The following is an 18,881-nucleotide window of genomic DNA, read 5'->3' as shown; positions in this document are numbered from 1 at the left end:
TTAAAGTATTACAAAAAGGCTACAGATTTTTTTGTTAATTAGAAAACCAGGCTTATCTACTCTTGTCAATTAAAGAGTATCGCAAACAATGTGATCATAGATTTTTCTTGGCTCTGGAGTTGTTTGTACACTAAATTAAGGTAGAAGTATTTATACCTTATAATTTCAGTGTTCTGCTGCCCTGTTCATCTTTGACTTGTGTTGGTGTCTTAAAAAAAGAGAAAATCGGATGATATTGAGAGAAAACATGGGTGGAGAGAGCACACGATGTGGGAAGAGGAACAATGCCATCATTGATTCACAAATTAATTCCATAAATAACAGGATTTACCTCCTGTGCACAGCTTTGACATGTGCTTTGGTGTCTCATTTTGCCCTAATGTTTTACTCGGCTTGTTCCCCTTCATCTTGCCTGCAGTGTCTGTTAGACTGCTGTGCCTCTGTGGTTGGGGCCTGGCTTCTCTGCCAGGGCCTGGGAGCACACCCTAGGCCTTCTCAAGTGAGGCTCGTCCTGCCTGTGTGAGGCCTGTGTGTCCTGCTGGGATGCTGCCCTGCCTCCATGGGGGCTGCAGGAACTGCTGGGGCCCCTCAGCCCCTTGGACTCCTGCTAAGGAACGCTCGGGTCACTGAAGTGTTGTTGTGTCTGGTCCCAGTCCTGCGGATATTGGCAGCTTCCTCTTAGTGTGTTTGTTTACTCCCATGCTGCCACAAAAACCTCACATCACATGGCCAACCCTGGGGACTCTCGAATAGCCACTGATATTAGCCTACACATATTCCAAATGGGGAGTACTGATTCCACACGGTGACATAGACTATCCTGAACTCACCTCCTCCCAAACACATACCAAATATATAACTCAAGAAGATAAAAGTTCCTCTTTAAAAAGGACCTTGGAGACTTGAGGTTTGGAAGCTGAACAACTCCTAAACATTAGGCAAATGAGAAAAAAACCTACATCAAAGCAATTAAGTGGGGCTGAGACAAAATCTTGGTGTAGTGACCCACAGTCAGAGGAAACTCAAAACCTGGAGCTTCTCCCTGAGGGTAGGGGGTTTAAACCTCATATCAGACTTTTAAGACCTGCAGAGAGATAAGTTCCCAAAACATATAAGGTTTGAAAAACCAATGATACTCTCCTTGCATGAGATCCACACGGTTACAGTGACTGAAAAATAGCTCTTAAAGGGCTTGCTTGCTTTGACTCACCTGTCACCGGTGCAAAGACAACCAATTGAGAGGTGCCAGACAATATGTGAACGAGACCTATTTGCTTAACTTTAAATGTCAACCCGAGGGACAAGCATTTAATACACACACATCTAAGGCCTATTGAAGTTCTCTCTGGGGACAGAGGCTGGCGGGCACCATCTCTGTGTTCCCCTCCATCCAGTTCACTGGTATCTCCCATTAAGGGAACTTGTACCCTTCTCTGGGGCTTTTCCTGGTGGCTCAGATGGTAAAGAATCCAACTGCAATGTTGGAAAACCAGGTTCAAACCCTGATATGGGAAGATCCCCTGAAGAAGGGAATGGCTACCCACTCCAATATTCTTGCCTGGAGAATTCCATGGACAGAGGAGCCTAGTGGAGTATAGTCTGTGGGGTCACAAAGAGCTGGACATGACTGAATACCTTGATTCTTATGAGTGCTCCCCAGAGTTGTCTGTATATCACCTGCCTCTGATGGCCACTGGGACTACTGCAGCATACTACCTCACGCCAGTCAGAATGACCCTCCTTAAAAAGTCTACAAATGCTGGAGAGACTGGAGAGAAAAGGGAACCCTCTTATACTGTTGGTGGGAATGTAAATTGGTGCAGCCACTATGGAACACAATACGGAGGTCCTCAAAGAAACTAAAAGTTGAGTTGCCATATGATCCAGCAATCCCACTCCTGGGCATATACCCAGACAAGACTAATTTGAAAAGATTACTTGCACTCCTGTGTTCATAGCAGCATTATTTACAGTAGCCAAGACATGGAAACAACCTAAATGTCCATCAGCAGAAGATGTGGTGCATATATACAATGGAATATTACTCAGCCATAAAAAAGAATGAAGTAATGCTATTTGCAGCAGCATGGATGGACCTAGAGATTATCATACTAAATGAAGCCAGAAAGACAAATACTATATCACTTATAGGTAGAATTTAGAATTCTGTACAAATAAACACATCTATGAAACAAAAACAGACTCACAGACATAGAGAACAGACTTGTGGTTTTTCAGGGGGTGAGGTGAGGTAGGAAAGAAAAGGAATGGGAGTTTGAGGTTAGCAGAGGCAATCTTACATATAAGATGGGTAAACAATGAGGTCCTATTGTATAGCACAGGGAACTATATCCAAAATCCTGTGACAAACCATAATGGAAAAGAACATGAAAAATTATATAATATATATGTGTATAGTTGTATAACTGAATCTCTTTGCTGTACACAAATTAACACATTGTAAATCAACTATCTATATATATATATATAAAAACTGGAATATTCATAAATGTGCAATGATTAGACAACATGCTATTGAATAACCAGTGAGTCAAAGAAGAAATCAAAAGAGAAATAAAATACCTTGAGACAAATGAAATGGAAATACAACATATCAAAATTTATGGGACAAAGCAAAAGCAGTTCTATGTGGAAAGTATATACTAATAAATGCCTACCTCAAGAAACAAGAAAAATCTCAAACAGCTTAATTTATACGGCAAGGAACTAGAAAAATAAGAACAAAGTCTAAAGTTAGTAGAAGGAAGAAAACTACAAAAATCAGAGTGGAAATAAGTGAAATAGATAGACTCACCAAGAGAGATGACTCAGAATCAGAAAAGTAAACATTATAAATGATACCATATAAAGGAACATAGGATTCTATGAACAATTATATTCCAAAAAATAGACAACTTGGATAAATTTCTAAAAATATGCAGCTTATTAAGATTGATTCAAGAAGAAATAGAAAATCCAAAAAGACCTATTTTGGGGAAGGAGGTATAATCAGTAATGAAAATTAAAAAAAAAAATCCTTCCAATAAACAAAAGTTAGACCCAGATGGGTTTATTGGTGAATTCTTCCAAAATTTTAAAGAAGAATGAATACCAGTCCTTCTCAAACTCTTCCAGAAAATAGAAGAGGAGGGAATACTTGCACATTTTTATGAGACCAGCATTACTCTGATACCAAAAATAAACAAAGACACCAAAAAAAAAAAAAATTACAGGACACTATCCTTGATGAACAAAGATGCAAACATCCTCGACCAAACAATAGCTAACTGAATTCAATACATCAAAAGGATCTTACACCACGATCAACTGGGGTTTATTCCAGGGATGCAAGTATGTGATTCAGCATCCACAAATCAATCAGTGTGATACACCACATTAACAAAAGGGAGGATAAAAATCATGATCATCTCAATAGATGTAGAAAAAACATTGGACAAAATTCAACATCCTTTGTGATAAAAATTCTCAAAAAAGTAGGCATAGAAGGAGCATACGTAAATATAATACAGGCCATATATGATATGCCCGCCACTAACATATTCAACAGTAAAAGCTGAAAGGGTTTCTTCTGGGACTGGGAACAAAACAAGGATGCCTATTCTCACTATTCAGCATAGTACTGGAAGCCCTAGACAGAGAAATTAGGCAAGAAAAAGTAGACATTCAATTTAAAAAGAAGTATAAATGCCTCTGTTTGCAGATGACATGATCTTATGGATATATGGAAAACCATGTATAGACACTTCCAAAAACTATTAGATCTAATCATTGAAGTCAATGAAGTTGTTGTATCCAGTATTAATATTAAAAAGTTTGTCCCATTTCTGTACACTAATAATAATCTATCAAACTTAAAATAATCCCATTTATAACTACATCAAAATGAATACCCAGGAATAAATTTAACCAAAGAAATGAAAGACCTCTATACTGAACACTATAAGACATTGATGAAAGGAATTGAAGAAAAATAAATGGGAAGATATTTGTGCTTATGGATTAGAAAAATTAATAATATTAAAATGTCCATACTATCCAAAGCAATATACAGATTCGGTGCAATCCCTCTAAAAATGCCAATGGCATTTTCCCCAGAAATAGAACAAGAAATTTTGAAATGTGTATAGAACTACAAAAGATCCAGAATAATCAAAGCAATCTTGAGAAAGGAACAAAACCAAGATATCATGTGCTCTGATTTTGACTATAATACAAAATTATAATAAAAAGCAGTATGGTATTGGCATAAAAACAGGCATATTAACCAATGGAACAGAAGAGCGAGCTCAGAAATAAGCCCACAGATATAAGGTCCGTTAATTTATGGCAGAGGAGGTAAGAATATACAATAGGGGAAGGACAGACACTAATAAATGATGCTGTGAAAACTGGATAGCCACGTTCAAAAGACTGACACTGGTTATATCAAAAGACATAACCACTATCTTATACCATAGACAAAAATTATTATAAGACTGAAGACTTGAATTTAATGCCTGAAACTATAAAACTCCTAGAATAAAGCATAGGTAGTCAGATCCTTGACACAGGTCTTGGTGATGACTTTTTAGATTTGATCCAAAAATCAAAGGTGTTGCATTTAAAGCAAAAATAAACAAGTAAGGGTACTTCAGATTAAAAAGTTTATTCAAGACAAACCAGCGACAAAATGAAAAGGCAGTCTACTAAATGGGAGAACGTATATGCAAATTTGGATTAATATCCAAAATATATAAATAATTCCTATAGCTCAATAGCAAAGAAACAATCTGATTTTAAAACTACAATGAGATATCACTTCACACCCATTAGAATGGCTGTTTTCTAAAAGACAAGAAATAAGTGTTGGTAAGATTGTGGAGAAAAGGGAAACTTGAGCACCGTAGAAGAGAATGTAAATTAGTAGTCACTACAGAAAGTAGTATGGAGTTTTCTCAACATAGAGTGACCATGCGATCCAGCAATTCCACTTCCAGGTATTCATCTGAAGAAAATAAAAACACGAATTCGAAAACATACCCCAGTGTTCATTGCAGCATTATCTACAATAGCCAAGATATGGAAACAGCCTTAAGTGTCCACTGATTGATCAATGGTTAAAGAAAATATGGTGTATATTATACCATGGAATATTATTTAGCCATTAAAAAGAAGGAAATCTTGCCATTTGCAACAACATGGATGGGCCTTCAGAGCATTATGCTAAATGAAATAAATCAGACAAAGACAAAATATCATTATGATCTTATATGTGGCATCTTAACAACAGCTATAGATGAAAAGACCAGGTTGCTGATGGCCAGAGCCCCGAGGTAGGGAGTGGGGTGGCGGACAAAGTGGTTACAGGGTGTCGAAAGCTATAAATTTCCCACTATAAAATAAATAAGTTGTGTGGATTGACTATAGTTAATAATACTGTATTACATATTTGAAAGTTTCTCTGAAAGAAAAAATATGTGTAATTATATACAATGATGGATGTTACTGAGACGCAGTATGGTGATCCTTTTGCAGCATACACAAATATGGAGTCATTACACTGCATACCTGAAACTAATATACTATATGTAAATTATACATCAATAAAAATGAATAAATAGAATCCCATATGGCAAAAGTGTTATTTTACTGTTTACTGTTTATATTATTATCACCATTATCACCTTTTATAAGATAACCCAAGTAGGATACCCACATGGCTTAAAAAAAATGCTGATTCTTTTTCATTATATACCTTGGCACAATATTTAAACAAGCACAAATCAGAAAATGTGAGGCTGAAAGGTAAATTGTAAAATAAACACAGTGGCAAAAATAAAAATGGGAAAATATTAAGCTTTTGGGAGAGATTTCTTACATCATTTTTATACAAATACATATTTTCTTATACTTATTTTTTGTCCTAAACATAGATAATATTGTGACCAACTTTAGCAGACTGTGTATGTAGTGATTCTTTCTAGGAAAATGCTTTTAAGATCTAAAGTAGATTTTGTTATCCAAAAATTAAAGTCAACCTTCCTATTAATTAAACTTTTTGGATTAGAGATATTTCAGCTGGCCAACTAATAAAGTCAGCACTGAGTAGGTTCAAGTATGGTTTTACTGTCTTTGCTTTCTAGCTTCCTGAGAAAATAAATGGATAATAGTTTAAATATGGGAAAAGATTATTATTTTTAAATCTCCTGCTGTAGCCAAACACACAAGATTGACTAAATCTTTCCAGGCAGATTTCTGCTCCACTCTTCTGCAAATTCTCTTAGAATTGCCTTCTTGAATCTCTTTTTTAAGTATTTGAACTAAGAACAGAGCCTTTAATAAACCTCCTTAGGTTAAAATAGAATGGCTCTATTTTGGTGTGGTAATCAGAGTGAACAATACATTGAAAGATAGAGAGTTGTAGCCTCTCGAATAAATATTGTACCATCGTCATCATTGTTATCACAGTAATAATATTTATTAAGTACTTACATGATAAATTCTTTACTGAGTACTTTGTATACATTGTCTCTTTTAATCCTTATCTTAACCCTTTGAGAACAGTAACTTATTACCAGCTAGCAAATATATGATTTTAAATATGTAGAGATTCAACAAACTAAAATAAATAATACTTGCACCATTGATATTTTTTCACTTTTCTTTTGCTGCCTCACTGCCCACATACTTTTCTTTTAATATGTTTTAAATTAAACACTTCTACTAATTCAGCATTTTACTCCCTGGCAGATTTCTGTCTAAAGCTCCCAGGAAACTTTTTTTGTTGCACTTTTTGTTTCCTTCTTAGACTTTATAAAAGGTGACTCTAGAAAGGACTACATGAATCAGGGTTACAGTTAAGTCATGACCAACAATCAGTGGATCAAATTTCTCCCAAGAATTTGGAATGTTTTAATCAATCAGCAGCAAATCAAGCAGCAGGATCAACAGAGAATGAAAAAAAAAAAAAAAAAAAACTGCTCTCCACTTACTGTAATTTAAAATATGAATGCACTTCCCATAGGAGGAGAAGGGACTCCAGGACTTGGACACGTGTTAGGAAAATGATCAAGGAGTGAGTCTGTGGGGTGGGGGAGAATGGTGCTGTTTTTCCTCCAGTTCTTTTGAGTTCATTGAGGAAAGATAATAGTAAAGGTTATTGTTGTTACTCTAAGTGTGGTCTTGGTGCTGCAGTGGAAAACGTAACTTGCTCTCTTTCTTTTACCTCCTGACCTATCTCACTTTCTTCCCTACTAGGAAAATCTTGACTGTGTTTTGGCTAAGAGGCATGGCCTCGCTGGGACAGCAGTGTGCCAGAGGGCTCTGTGTGGGAGGCATACTTCAGGCCAATTTATGCAAGCAGCAGGTCATTCTAGGGCCGTAGGCCAGAATGCCGTGCGTCCTCTGTTTGAAGACACACAGCTCCTTGGAACTGAGCTACCGTGCCGTCTTAGTAAATATTTCCTGCCCCCACAATCACTTGAAGAGCGGAACTCCCTGGAGATGTCTGCATCTCATCCCTCACAGCTGACTTTCACAGAGGCCAGATACTAACTTAGCCATCCTGGCTGTGATTCAGGATGACCAAAACCCACTTTCAGCCTGCTTTTGGATTTTATTGAGAAACAGTTGCAGCAAAGCAGTATCTGGGTAAAGGAATGCCTCTTACCCTGCATGGTGAGTCGCTCTTTGTCCTCCCAGGGTGGATGTGAGCCTCAGCAGCTAAAGACATGGAGTCATCTATGGGTTCTCTGACTCTGTAAAGCTAGAGTCAGGTTTGATCGCAACACAGTTTCCTGAATTAGTAATTACACATAACTGACTGCTCATGTTTCAATCTGTATTTGCTCCTTGGCATATTGTTGGCCTGTTGGAAAAAAAATAATGAACCCGTTTCTTTGTATATAGTTTACATGATGGAGACCTGATTAAGAAAGTATTTTCAAGCATTTTCAGTCATAGGAAATGTTATTAGAGATTACTCAAGATAAGACACATACAAACCTGCCTTTGCTCAAAAATGGGTTGTGGGTTATTCTCAGAATTCACTGTTCTTTGCCCTTCCCTGTACTCGGCTGTTTGGTGTCTTTGTTCCAAGAAATTCAAAGCACCTGTCATACCACATCTTAAAAGAAGGAAACTAAAAAAATAGACTTATTTAGAATACAGCTGAGTTTACTGTGCAGAGTTTTCTGACGGCTCTTTGGGTTCCTTTCACTATAACAAATTGCTTTTCTCATATTTGCCTAGTATTTGGGGCCACCAATGATTTGGGTAAATCAATTTGGGATAATTTTATTATTAAACTCATGTATCCTTACAAAAATAAATCTCAATCTCATTTTAAAGAGAACAAAGAGCCTCAAATCAGTCACAGATATTTCCACCAGTCATCTAAAATGCTGTGTAAGTAAGGTTCAGTTGTTACCTTCATGGCATTGGGAAGCTATAACAGACCCTTGCCAGATATGCCAGCTGCACGGATTTAACATTGATGACCTTCCAAAGGACTCAAAGATTTTGTTTGGGTTTGTGTCTGCAAGTAATCCATAATAGTTTTTTTTTTAATCAAACACTGTGCCAAAGATTTCCTTTTATGCTTTCTTTTTAGCTCCTTGGCTGCTGATTTTTTTCTTTGTTTTCCTAAATTTACAGTAGCTGCCAGTCTTGTGCTGAATTCTCTTCTCAGTAACACACTGAATTGCGCAATTCTTTTGGGCCCAGTTTGGAAAAGGCATCCTTCCCAGAACCTAGTTGGCTTCTCAAAGGTTAAATGCTTTTGGCAAAAAACTACAAATATGACCGAATAAAACCATAAAAATGAAAAACCACAAGAACAGGGGGAAAAACAATTATTTCTGACGGTGAACTACATGGATGCAGAGGACTCATCTTTTTTAGTTTGTTTCTCCATTTAAGTCTTCCTAGTTTGTTAATTCTTATAATCCTCTCTTTGCTTCAAATAAAACCAACAACTTAATGCCTTTTATGATTTTCCATCCCCCTGGGGATGAGAGGGGTGGTAAACTATAACTGCTATTTCTTTGTAGATTATTTTAACCTTTTCGTTACCTCCAGTTGAAATCAAACTACCGTTTCCAGAACACAACTGGAAAGAAAAATCCTTTTGGCAAGGAATACAAATCAGGTTATTACACTGATTTGATAGGATTTAGGAATTCATTTTTTGGCTTGTTCCCTTTTTGTTGTCATATCTGAGTAGTTTTGGACTTATAAAGTACAGAAAATGGATGTGGTTTTGGTAGATTTCTCTATGAATGCACCTTGCTTAATATCACTTTAATCTCTGAAATGAATTTTGAATTGTGGCTTCTTCAGATTTGATTTTTCAGAGCAGCCCAACGTGTTTCCAGTAAATTAGGCAGGATAGGATAACTATTTTTGTAAGTTTTAATATTTGCAAAAAATGCTTATTTTTTAAAAATCTGTCATAACCGTATACCAGTAGAGTTCCTATTTACTCTGTACATTGCTCCTGTTCATACATTAATTTTTAAGTTTTAAATTTAGATTACTTTTGATTGAGACACCATCTCTGTCTTGGCTGCCTACCCTTTTTTGTCTATTTCACCAATGTGACTGGAAATTTATGAGTTCTCCAACTCATCAACTTTGCTCTTTCTTGAGGATGACATTTACTATCAGGTCTTCATTAAAACTAAAATTCATCTTTAGAAAGAAAACATGAATTGAGGCTGAAAACAAGATCAGCAAGACAAATCAGCAGAAATTAGTTATTTATAACTGACCTCCTCCAGGAAGATGTACAAAGTGTTAAAAGTAGTCATTCCCATCCCAGCAGCAGAGGCTGCTGGATTAGACCATAGGATGATAGAGGGGGATCATGTGGGCTCCAATCCTGGCTCTGCTACTTCCTGCCTCTGTGACTTTGAGCAGATCTCCTAAGTTTTCTTGGAGAAGGCAATGGCACCCCACTCCAGTACTCTTGCCTGGAAAATCCCATGGATGGAGGAGCCTGGTAGGCTGCAGTCCATGGGGTCATGAAGAGTCGGACACGACTGAGAGACTTCACTTTCACTTTTCACTTTCATGCATTGGAGAAGGACATGGCAACCCACTCCAGTGTTCTTGCCTGGAGAATCCCAGGGACGGGGGAGCCTGGTGGGCTGCCGTCTATGGGGTCTCACAGAGTCGGACTCGACTGAAGCGACTTAGCAGCAGCAGCCTAAGTTTTCTATAAAATCTATCTGTGGTAAAATGGGGATAATACCATTACTGCTTCTTAGAGATGTTATTTGAATCAAATGAATTAATATTTTTAAAGAGCTTAAAATAGAATTTATTACCAAGTTTCATAAATAAAGTACAAGAGTGGTAAAAATGTCTCTTCTAAGATAACACATTTCTTAATTAATAAATGCTTTTTCTTCGTTAATGCTAGGCTTCTTATTCTACATAAAACCACCATTGGTATCCGTTATAGAAATTACACTATGTTGTTGAACACAGTCTAGGAGTGTTTGATCTGTTTAGCACTAAGAATTTATTTTTTTCATGTTGTTTACTAAAAATACAAAGTTTAACAGAATTAAATTCTTTGTAGATCTTGTTAGCTACTAGAAGTTTGGAGAAAATCTGTTCTTGGCTTAGGGCTTCTGATTTTTGTATAACAACTGTCACTATTGTCTAAGATCTGGAACAGATTTTAATTCTCAAATGAATATGTTCTCTGAGCGGCTATGAATGGTTTAGCTGTGACTGTCACCCTCATTCCTCTTCATCTTGAGAGCAGCTGATTTCATATCATTCACATTCAGTCACTCCTTCCTGACTACTTATTGGTTTCCCCTCCTGTTCTGTATATCAGAATGGCTGGACTCCCTTGTTCTGAATAAGACACTAAAACTTTTCTATTTCATTCTACCACCAAATTTGTTAATACCTCCTCTTTTCACTTACTCATTAGCCAAACTTGTCAGTCTTCCATTTTACTTCCTTCAGTTCAGTTCAGTTCAGTTCAGTTGCTCAGTCATGTCTGACTCTTTGGGACCTCATGAATTGCAGCACACCAGGCCTCCTTGTCCATCACCAACTCCCGGAGTTCACCCAAACCCACGTCCATCGAGTCGGTGATGCCATCCAGCCATCTCATCCTCTGTCGTCCCCATTTCCTCGTGCCCCCAGTCCCTCCCAGCATCAGAGTCTTTTCCAACGACTCAACTCTTAGCATGAAGTGGCCAAAGTACTGGAGTTTCAGCTTTAGCATCATTCCTTCCAAAGAACACCCAGGACTGATCTCCTTTAGAATGGACTGGTTGGATCTCCTTGCAGTCCATGGGACTCTCAAGAGTCTTCTCCAACACCTTAGTCTATCTGATATCTCCATCTGGTACTTCCAGCTAAAGAAAAGATTTGATTGAATTTCTCTTCATCACTTCAAACTCTCAGTCTAAACATTAGCTCCTGTGCATCTTATCTCTTAACTTCAAAAAGTCAGTACTAAGAGAGGACAATCATATTTGACAAAGGACTGATGGATGGATATCTTCACTACATGAAGAACTTCTACAAGTCGATAATAAAAACAGGCAATTCAATAGAAAAGTGAGGGGAATACATGAACACCTGTTTCAAAGAAGAGGAAACATGAATGGCCAAAAGCATGAAAAGATGTTCAAATTTATTAGTAAACAAATGCAAAGAAAACCACCATGAGATGCCATTTCACATGCAACAAATTGGTATATATGAAAGTTTCAAAGTTTCAAAAATATGACATTTTCAAAGATTGGTGAGGATGTGGAGCAGTGAGCATTCTCATACTTGGTTGTGGGAATACATTTTGGAGCAGTCACTTTAGAAACAAATGCAGTATTACCTAACTTGATTAAATACATGTACATCCTAGAACCCAGCAGCAATTCTACTGTCAGTTATTTAGCAAGTTGGCTCTAGGAGACTTGCACAAACCTGTTTCAAACATTAATGTTTGGAATAGCAAACACTGGAAATGACCAGAATACTCCTAAATATGATGGATAAATATAATGTAAAACAAGTGAACTTTAGCTACAAGAATTAAGAAAGGTAAATCTGAAATACATAATATTGAGAAAAGTGTTACAGGAATTTATGTGGTATCATTTCCTTCCTGATAGGTTATGTAGGGATATTTACACATTCATTGTTGTACAAAGTACAACAAAAAGCAAGGGAAGAGGAAGATGTACTTAGGAAGGGACCAAAGAGAGCTTCAAAGGTATTGTAACCCTCTATTTCTAAGGCTGGTGGGAAGGCCATTCTAAGGCCATTCTTTCCCCTTCAAGATAAGTTCACTACATATACTTTGATGTATGATATTAATCCATAAATAATCTAATGTTCAATAACTGTGTATAAGGTTCTTCAGTATCAAGTAAGTTCTTATGGATTCCCCTCTTAGTTTTGAAATACAGGCCATTCCATAGCAGAATACAAAGTTAAGGTTGGACGTGTTCTTAGAATCAGTTAATACGGGTATGTGTTTGAAGGCATATTGAATAGAACTGGCTTCCTTGCCAGTTAAACACTAATTTCTTTTTTTTTTTTAGTTTTCTTTTTTTGTGTGTGTGTAAATTTCTTTGTATTTTATTTTTTTTCAACTACAATTTTATTTTATTTTTAAACTTTACAAAATTGTATTAGTTTTGCCAACTAATTTCTTAATAGGAATAATAATAAAGTCAGCTCTATAATGTTTCAGATATTTTACAAATCATGATGATAATATAAATCCTAGATAAACTCTACTGAACCGAGACATATAAGATATCAGGCTAAAAGTTTATAGAAGGAATGTAGAAACAGGGAAAGTAGAGGCTCTCTAGAAACCCAGGACTTCCCAAGACTATGGACTTGGATCCATGGAGTTGATTTTGCTGTTTTCTTATTGTGATTGGATACCGTAGTCCCCCCTTATGTGTGGTTTTGTTTTCTGTGGTTTCATTTACTCACAGTACCAAAGTATTCAATAGAAGACTCTAGAAATAACAATTCATAAGTTTTAAATTGCACACTGCTCCAAGTAGCATGATGAAATCTCATGCCACCCTCTCCATCCCACCCAAAACATGAATCATCCCTTTGTGCAGTGTGTTCCACCTGTTCGTATGCAGCAGCCCTCTTGGCTTCAGACCAACTGTCTTAATATCACCATGCTTGTGTTCAAGTAACTTTGATTTTACATAATGACAGCTCCAAAGTGCAAGAGTACTGATCCTGGCAACTCATATATGCCACAAAGAGACTGTAAAGTACTTTGAGTAAATAGGTGAAAGTTCTCAATTTAATAAGGAAAGACACACACACACACACACACACACACACACACACACAAACTATACACTGAGGTTGCTAAAGTCTACAGTAAGAATGAATCTTCTATCCGTGAAATTGTGAAGAAGGGAAAAGAAGTTCATAATTTTGTTATTTCACCTCAAACTGTAAAAGGTATGGCCACAGTGTATAATAAGTGTATAGTTAAGATGGAAAAGGCATTAAATTTCTATAAAATATTTCAAGAGAGACTACATTCACATAACTTTTATTATAGAAAATTGTTATAACTATTCTATTTTACTAGTAGTTACTGCTAATCTCTTTGTCCAGTTTATAAATTAGACTTCATCATAAGTGTGTATGCATGGGGGAAAAAGAGTATGTATAGAGTTCAGTACTATCCATGATTTCAGGCATCCACTGGGGGTCTTGGAATGTGGAGGACTACGGTACTACTAAAAACATTAGAGGAAGACAGAAACTCACAGTTTTAGAATTCTGTGATCATTTTCCGGTTGCTCCATAGACCATTTTATATGAGAGTGGGCTTGGCCCTGAGAAGGATGGGAGGATACACCAATGTGTTTTTTTAGCCTTTTTTTTTTTTTTTTTTTTTCTGGCTGAACCAGGCAGCTTGCACGATCTCAGCTCCCTGACCAGGGATTGAACCTGGACCATGGCAGTGAAAGCCAAGAATCCTAACCACTAGGTTACCAGGGAACTCCTAGCCTTTAATTCTACAAACAACTCTGGAGTTTCCTTTTTGAGTTTTTCCTGACCCTCCTCCTTTTTGCCATCTGGGATAAGTATGTATTTCCCACATTTCCCCCTTTTACAAATGTATAGATGCTACTAAGTTAGAGACTACAGAGAAACGGGAATATTCGGAGGTGGAGGGGGGTGGTTATGATGGAATGAATACACAATTTGATGAAACTCCATCAAAGGCACTCAATCTTAAAGCCAAATACAGAAACACACAAGTCATGTCACAGTGGGATATAGATAGGGGATTGTTCTGTACTGTCTGTTGTTCTTGGAAGCAGAATCCCCTCATTAAAGCATGCATCATATGAAATTTTTAAAGAAGGAAAGGAACACAAACACACACCTATAAATAGTCCTGCTAAAAATTCATAAATATTTCTGAAATAAGACAAATGTCTTATAACATTGGTCTTAAATTATTTTATTGCATGTGTTAAAGTCTTCCAGAAATAGACATTTTCTTCAGTTGCTCCTTTTACTTGACCCAAAATTCTGAGGAAAGAAGCTTAGAATATGGTGTACTAAATTTATGAAATGAGTTGCCAGTCCAGGTTCGATGCACGATACTGGATGCTTGGGGCTGGTGCACTGGGACGACCCAGAGGGATGGAATGGGGAGGGAGGAGGGAGGAGGGTTCAGGATGGGGAACACATGTATACCTGTGGCGGATTCATTTTGATATTTGGCAAATCTAATACAGTTATGTTAAGTTTAAAAATAAAATAAAATTAAAAAAAAAAAAAAAAGAATATGGTGTACTAAATTTATTAGATTGTAATCTGTTAAATTCTCACTTCTTTATATCAGTTCATGACATTTGTTGTTCAAAAAGGCATCATTAGAGATGTCTCAGTAAAGTACTTCATGCACAGGAAGTGGGAAAGCAGTGTTACTGTGTCATTATTCACCTTTGCTAAGGTATGTATCCTTTGTTAGAGATAGGCAGAACTATCCCAGAAACAATGGTTGGGGCCAGGGTCTGTTTTTAATTCTTGTGAAACCAAAAAAATCAGGAACCATAAAATTGAGCCAGTTTTATTGGGAAATAAAATATGCTGATCCCAGTTTAATGGATTCCAATTTAGCTGTTGAATTAATTATTCAATAACATACTGAATGTATCATTTAAAATTTTTTTTCCTTGCAGTTTTAGAACAGGTGGGGACATTGCAGTAACTTGTTTTCTGAAGGACTTTACTGTCATTTAGCAGAGAGCAGTAGGATATAGGGAAGAGGGATGAGAGGCATAGAGGGGTAGAACCTAGAACCACAGACCAGTGCACACTGAGTAATACTCTAACCCACAGGCACACACACACATGTATATACAGTCTTTCCCTCCCCACCAAATGCAATATCTGCTTCTAAAGATTGTTCATCTAAAATTTAACCTGTTTCTTTTCATCCTTCCAACCCACAGAAGACTTCTAGGACTGCAGGTCATTAGGTTCTGGATTACTTACTTTGATCAATTATTATTCCGTTTACTGATGATTTATATCTTTTGTGTTCCTTCTTTCTCTGACTGTGTGGTCTCCTCCCACCTGAAAATGAAGACTGCTGTGTCCACTGTATCCTGGCCTGCCTGTTCTGTGAATTCCTGACCCTCTGCAATATTGTCCTGGGACAAGCTTCGTGTGGCATCTGCACCTCAGAAGCCTGCTGCTGTTGCTGTGGAGATGAAATGGGAGATGACTGTCACTGCCCTTGTGACATGGATTGTGGCATCATGGATGCCTGTTGTGAATCATCAGACTGCCTGGAAATCTGTATGGAGTGCTGTGGAATTTGTTTTCCTTCATAAATATTTATCTTCTGTTTGCGTTAAAACTGGAGAGTATTTTAAGTTTTTTCTTTTGAGGTAAAAGAAAAGCACGTGGTAAAATTCTCATCAAACAACCCAGTACTTGCACTGTTAACTCATTATTTTAGGTAATCTCTGAAAGCCTTTTTTTGTCCCTCTAACCAAATCCACATGGTTTAATATGTGAAATTTTAACTACTTTTAAACTTGTTAATAGGTTGCAGTGACTGAGGGACATTTTGGCCAAAAACAGAAAAAAAAAGAAAAAAAAATACAAAATGTCTCCTCCTTTTTATACTTATTTCTCTATGGTTCTTTTAACCTGTCTTAGGAGCCCCTTGCTCCAAATGTATTCTTTTCTGGTGGTTATTTAAATCAGACAATTTATTTTTAATGTTGTTACAGTGGTTAAAAGCAAGCATTCCTTAGAGTAAACTTTGAGAAACACACCCACACAAGCAGTGGGCACCTAGAGTTTGCGTCTATGCTCTGCTTGTTCAACAGACACTGAGTGCCTGCTGTGTGAGCTGCTGCAGCGCCGAGATGGATGGCATTCAGCTGCCATCCAGAGAAGCAGAGGAAAGTTTAGGCAAAGAGACTTGTAAAGAATAAGCCAGCCCACAGGCATATGGAAGTCATGATTATGAGAGAGAGAAACTCAAAAGGCTGTAGGGATACACAGAAAGGAAAAGCTGATGTCTATGGGAATATTCAGAAGGCTTCGAGGAGAATGTGGCATTTGAAGGAGGCCTCTTGGGATGAGTGATTCATCTGCTGCTTGAATGAATTAGCTTTAGGACCAAGTTTTAGGTGACCAACCTGAGCTGACTGTGCCCTTGAGCAGTTACAAGAAAAATGCCTCATGTATGTATTTTCTTTAGTTGTGGCAATACATCTTTCTTTAAAAAAACTATAAAATTTAAGTTAACTAAAAATAAGCTTTTTTTTACATAATTTAGAGGTTATGATAAAGTTTTGATAAAAACAATGCTTTATTAAAATAGCTATATCTTATAAACAATGTGGAGTACTTTTGAAAAGTTGAACTTAAATTAGGAAAAATTTTATATTAAAATCTCAGCACTTTGATTTTGATTTATACAAACACTTTTCTTTTGAGAGCTTTAAGTATTTTGCAGGGGGAAGGGTTATCTGGTTAAGAAGCAAACCCCCCAATATTTATAAGCACAGTTAACCTTAAATACAAATTATTCCTTCCAGTGCAGTGGGAATCTTGACATCCATTACTATGACCAAATTTCAGTATTGCAATTTTACATTAAACCCAAATGATGGGTTATAAAGATCCTTAAGTGTAAAGAAATAAGACTTATTAAGTTACTTGTTAAGACTTAGTAAGTTACCAAGACATAGAGACTTTGTGTGGTACAGATGAAAAGGAGAGGGCATTTTCCTACTACATGCTCTTCTGCTAAGCTTGATATCCCCAACTTGTAGTTTGGTTTGGTAATACCTTCTAGAAATTTTGAAAGTATATCTTTGGATGAATAGTTATTTTTTATTATTCCAATTGAATATCAAATTGATAGTAAAAACAAATGCATATTTTTAGGAAGCCTTTTAGCAAATCTAGGCTTTTAAGATTTTAAAACCTAAAGCATGGGTATGTCACCAACAATTTTTCCTTTGAGATGAAACCTAGTTTCCACTTATATCATTACTTAAAAGACTTAAAAAAAAAAATTAGCAAACTCTTGAATCCCCTTTTAGTGCTCTTTAAACACACATACACACACACATACATACATACAAACACACACACACACACTTAAATTGTCAGGCTTAAATAGAATTCTAGTCAACAGCTGTCTGTCTCTTCCTGGCCTAAAGAGCATTTTTGATGTAACAAATGAAATATGAGAACATCTTTCTACTATTTCTTAGTAACCAGAATCTGAATATTTACATATATCCAAAGTTAACATGTATATATATATTAGGATGTAAGAGTATCAACTTTATATTGATATATAAAACCTTCTAATGACCTGGAATCATTAAAATAGTATATCTGTTATACTGCAAAAATTTTCTGCCAAACTGTTTGTCTAATATTTGTGTATCCTGCTATTTACAATGATGATATTAGCACTTTTATAATAATGTTTCTCTGTAACAGAGAGCATTAATTGATAGAATTTTAATCTCATATTTATATTCACAGTACTTTTCCTCTGTTGTCTATTCTGCAGTCATACCACAAAGTACCTTGTATGATTTTTTAAAATAAATGAAAAAAACAAAAGTAGCAAATGTGAAAATATTTTCAATATGTATTTTAGAATTTCTGTATGTAAAATATTTTGTTGAATTATATGGCCATCATAAGTGCTCTAGTTTACAGTTACAGATTTGGTCTCTCTTTAAATGTTGAAACGTAATCTTAAATATTTTTAAACTGGACCTGTATTATCCTGAATATACTATTTTGAAATAAAAAAAATGATTTCTCTAATCTAATTGATGGATCAATATTTAAATGAATTCAACTATAATTTAAAAGCCTAGGCTTTTCTTTTCTTGTTACATCCTTCTCTGAAAGATTTCTTAGTCTCCTATGTAAATCACATGACTCATGCCCATAAATGAACTATGAAAGATTCAGATCAGTTTATACTGTAAATCATAGTTGACAAATGATTTCAAAACATGGTAAAACATGGTTTTCTGTTAAAACTTCACAGTAGAGCAAAATTCACATTTTTTACATTTGTTTTTTAATAAGTTGCTTTTACTTATTTGCTTTGGAATTATCTCCCAACTTATTAAAAAACTGTGGTAGTTTATACACACACACACACACACACACACACATATATATATTTAGATGCTGAAATTAAACACAAAAGATCTATGGAATTGGGTATTAATTTCAATGAATTTCACCGAAAAGTAAATCATCAGAAGTACTTTCAACTAGGGTTTTTAGTGGCACAATTTTTAAGTAGTAGGAAGTGTTTTATTATTAGTATTTAACCCCTTGAATCA

At 36.1% G+C, this 18,881-nt stretch overlaps 1 protein-coding gene across 4 annotated transcripts in view; it reads left to right on the top strand.

The window, feature by feature from the left end:
• The window catches only part of MDFIC (MyoD family inhibitor domain containing), a 138,230-nt gene extending 119,877 nt beyond the window's left edge, over positions 1-18,353 (top strand). For all 4 annotated transcript variants that reach the window (XM_044946647.2, XM_006071016.4, XM_006071015.4 and 1 more), the window contains one exon: positions 15,625-18,353. In XM_044946647.2, the coding sequence (XP_044802582.1) occupies positions 15,625-15,872 (248 nt within the window). In that variant the 3' untranslated portion in view covers positions 15,873-18,353. The remainder of the gene's footprint in view (positions 1-15,624) is intronic.
• Positions 18,354-18,881: the final 528 nt, after the last annotated feature.

The sequence above is a fragment of the Bubalus bubalis genome, chromosome 8 (genome assembly GCF_019923935.1).
Source record: "Bubalus bubalis isolate 160015118507 breed Murrah chromosome 8, NDDB_SH_1, whole genome shotgun sequence".
In the NCBI taxonomy this organism is placed as follows: domain Eukaryota; kingdom Metazoa; phylum Chordata; class Mammalia; order Artiodactyla; family Bovidae; genus Bubalus; species Bubalus bubalis.
The sequence above is the reverse complement of the archived record's forward strand: the minus strand, read 5'-3'. Positions and strand labels throughout refer to the sequence as shown.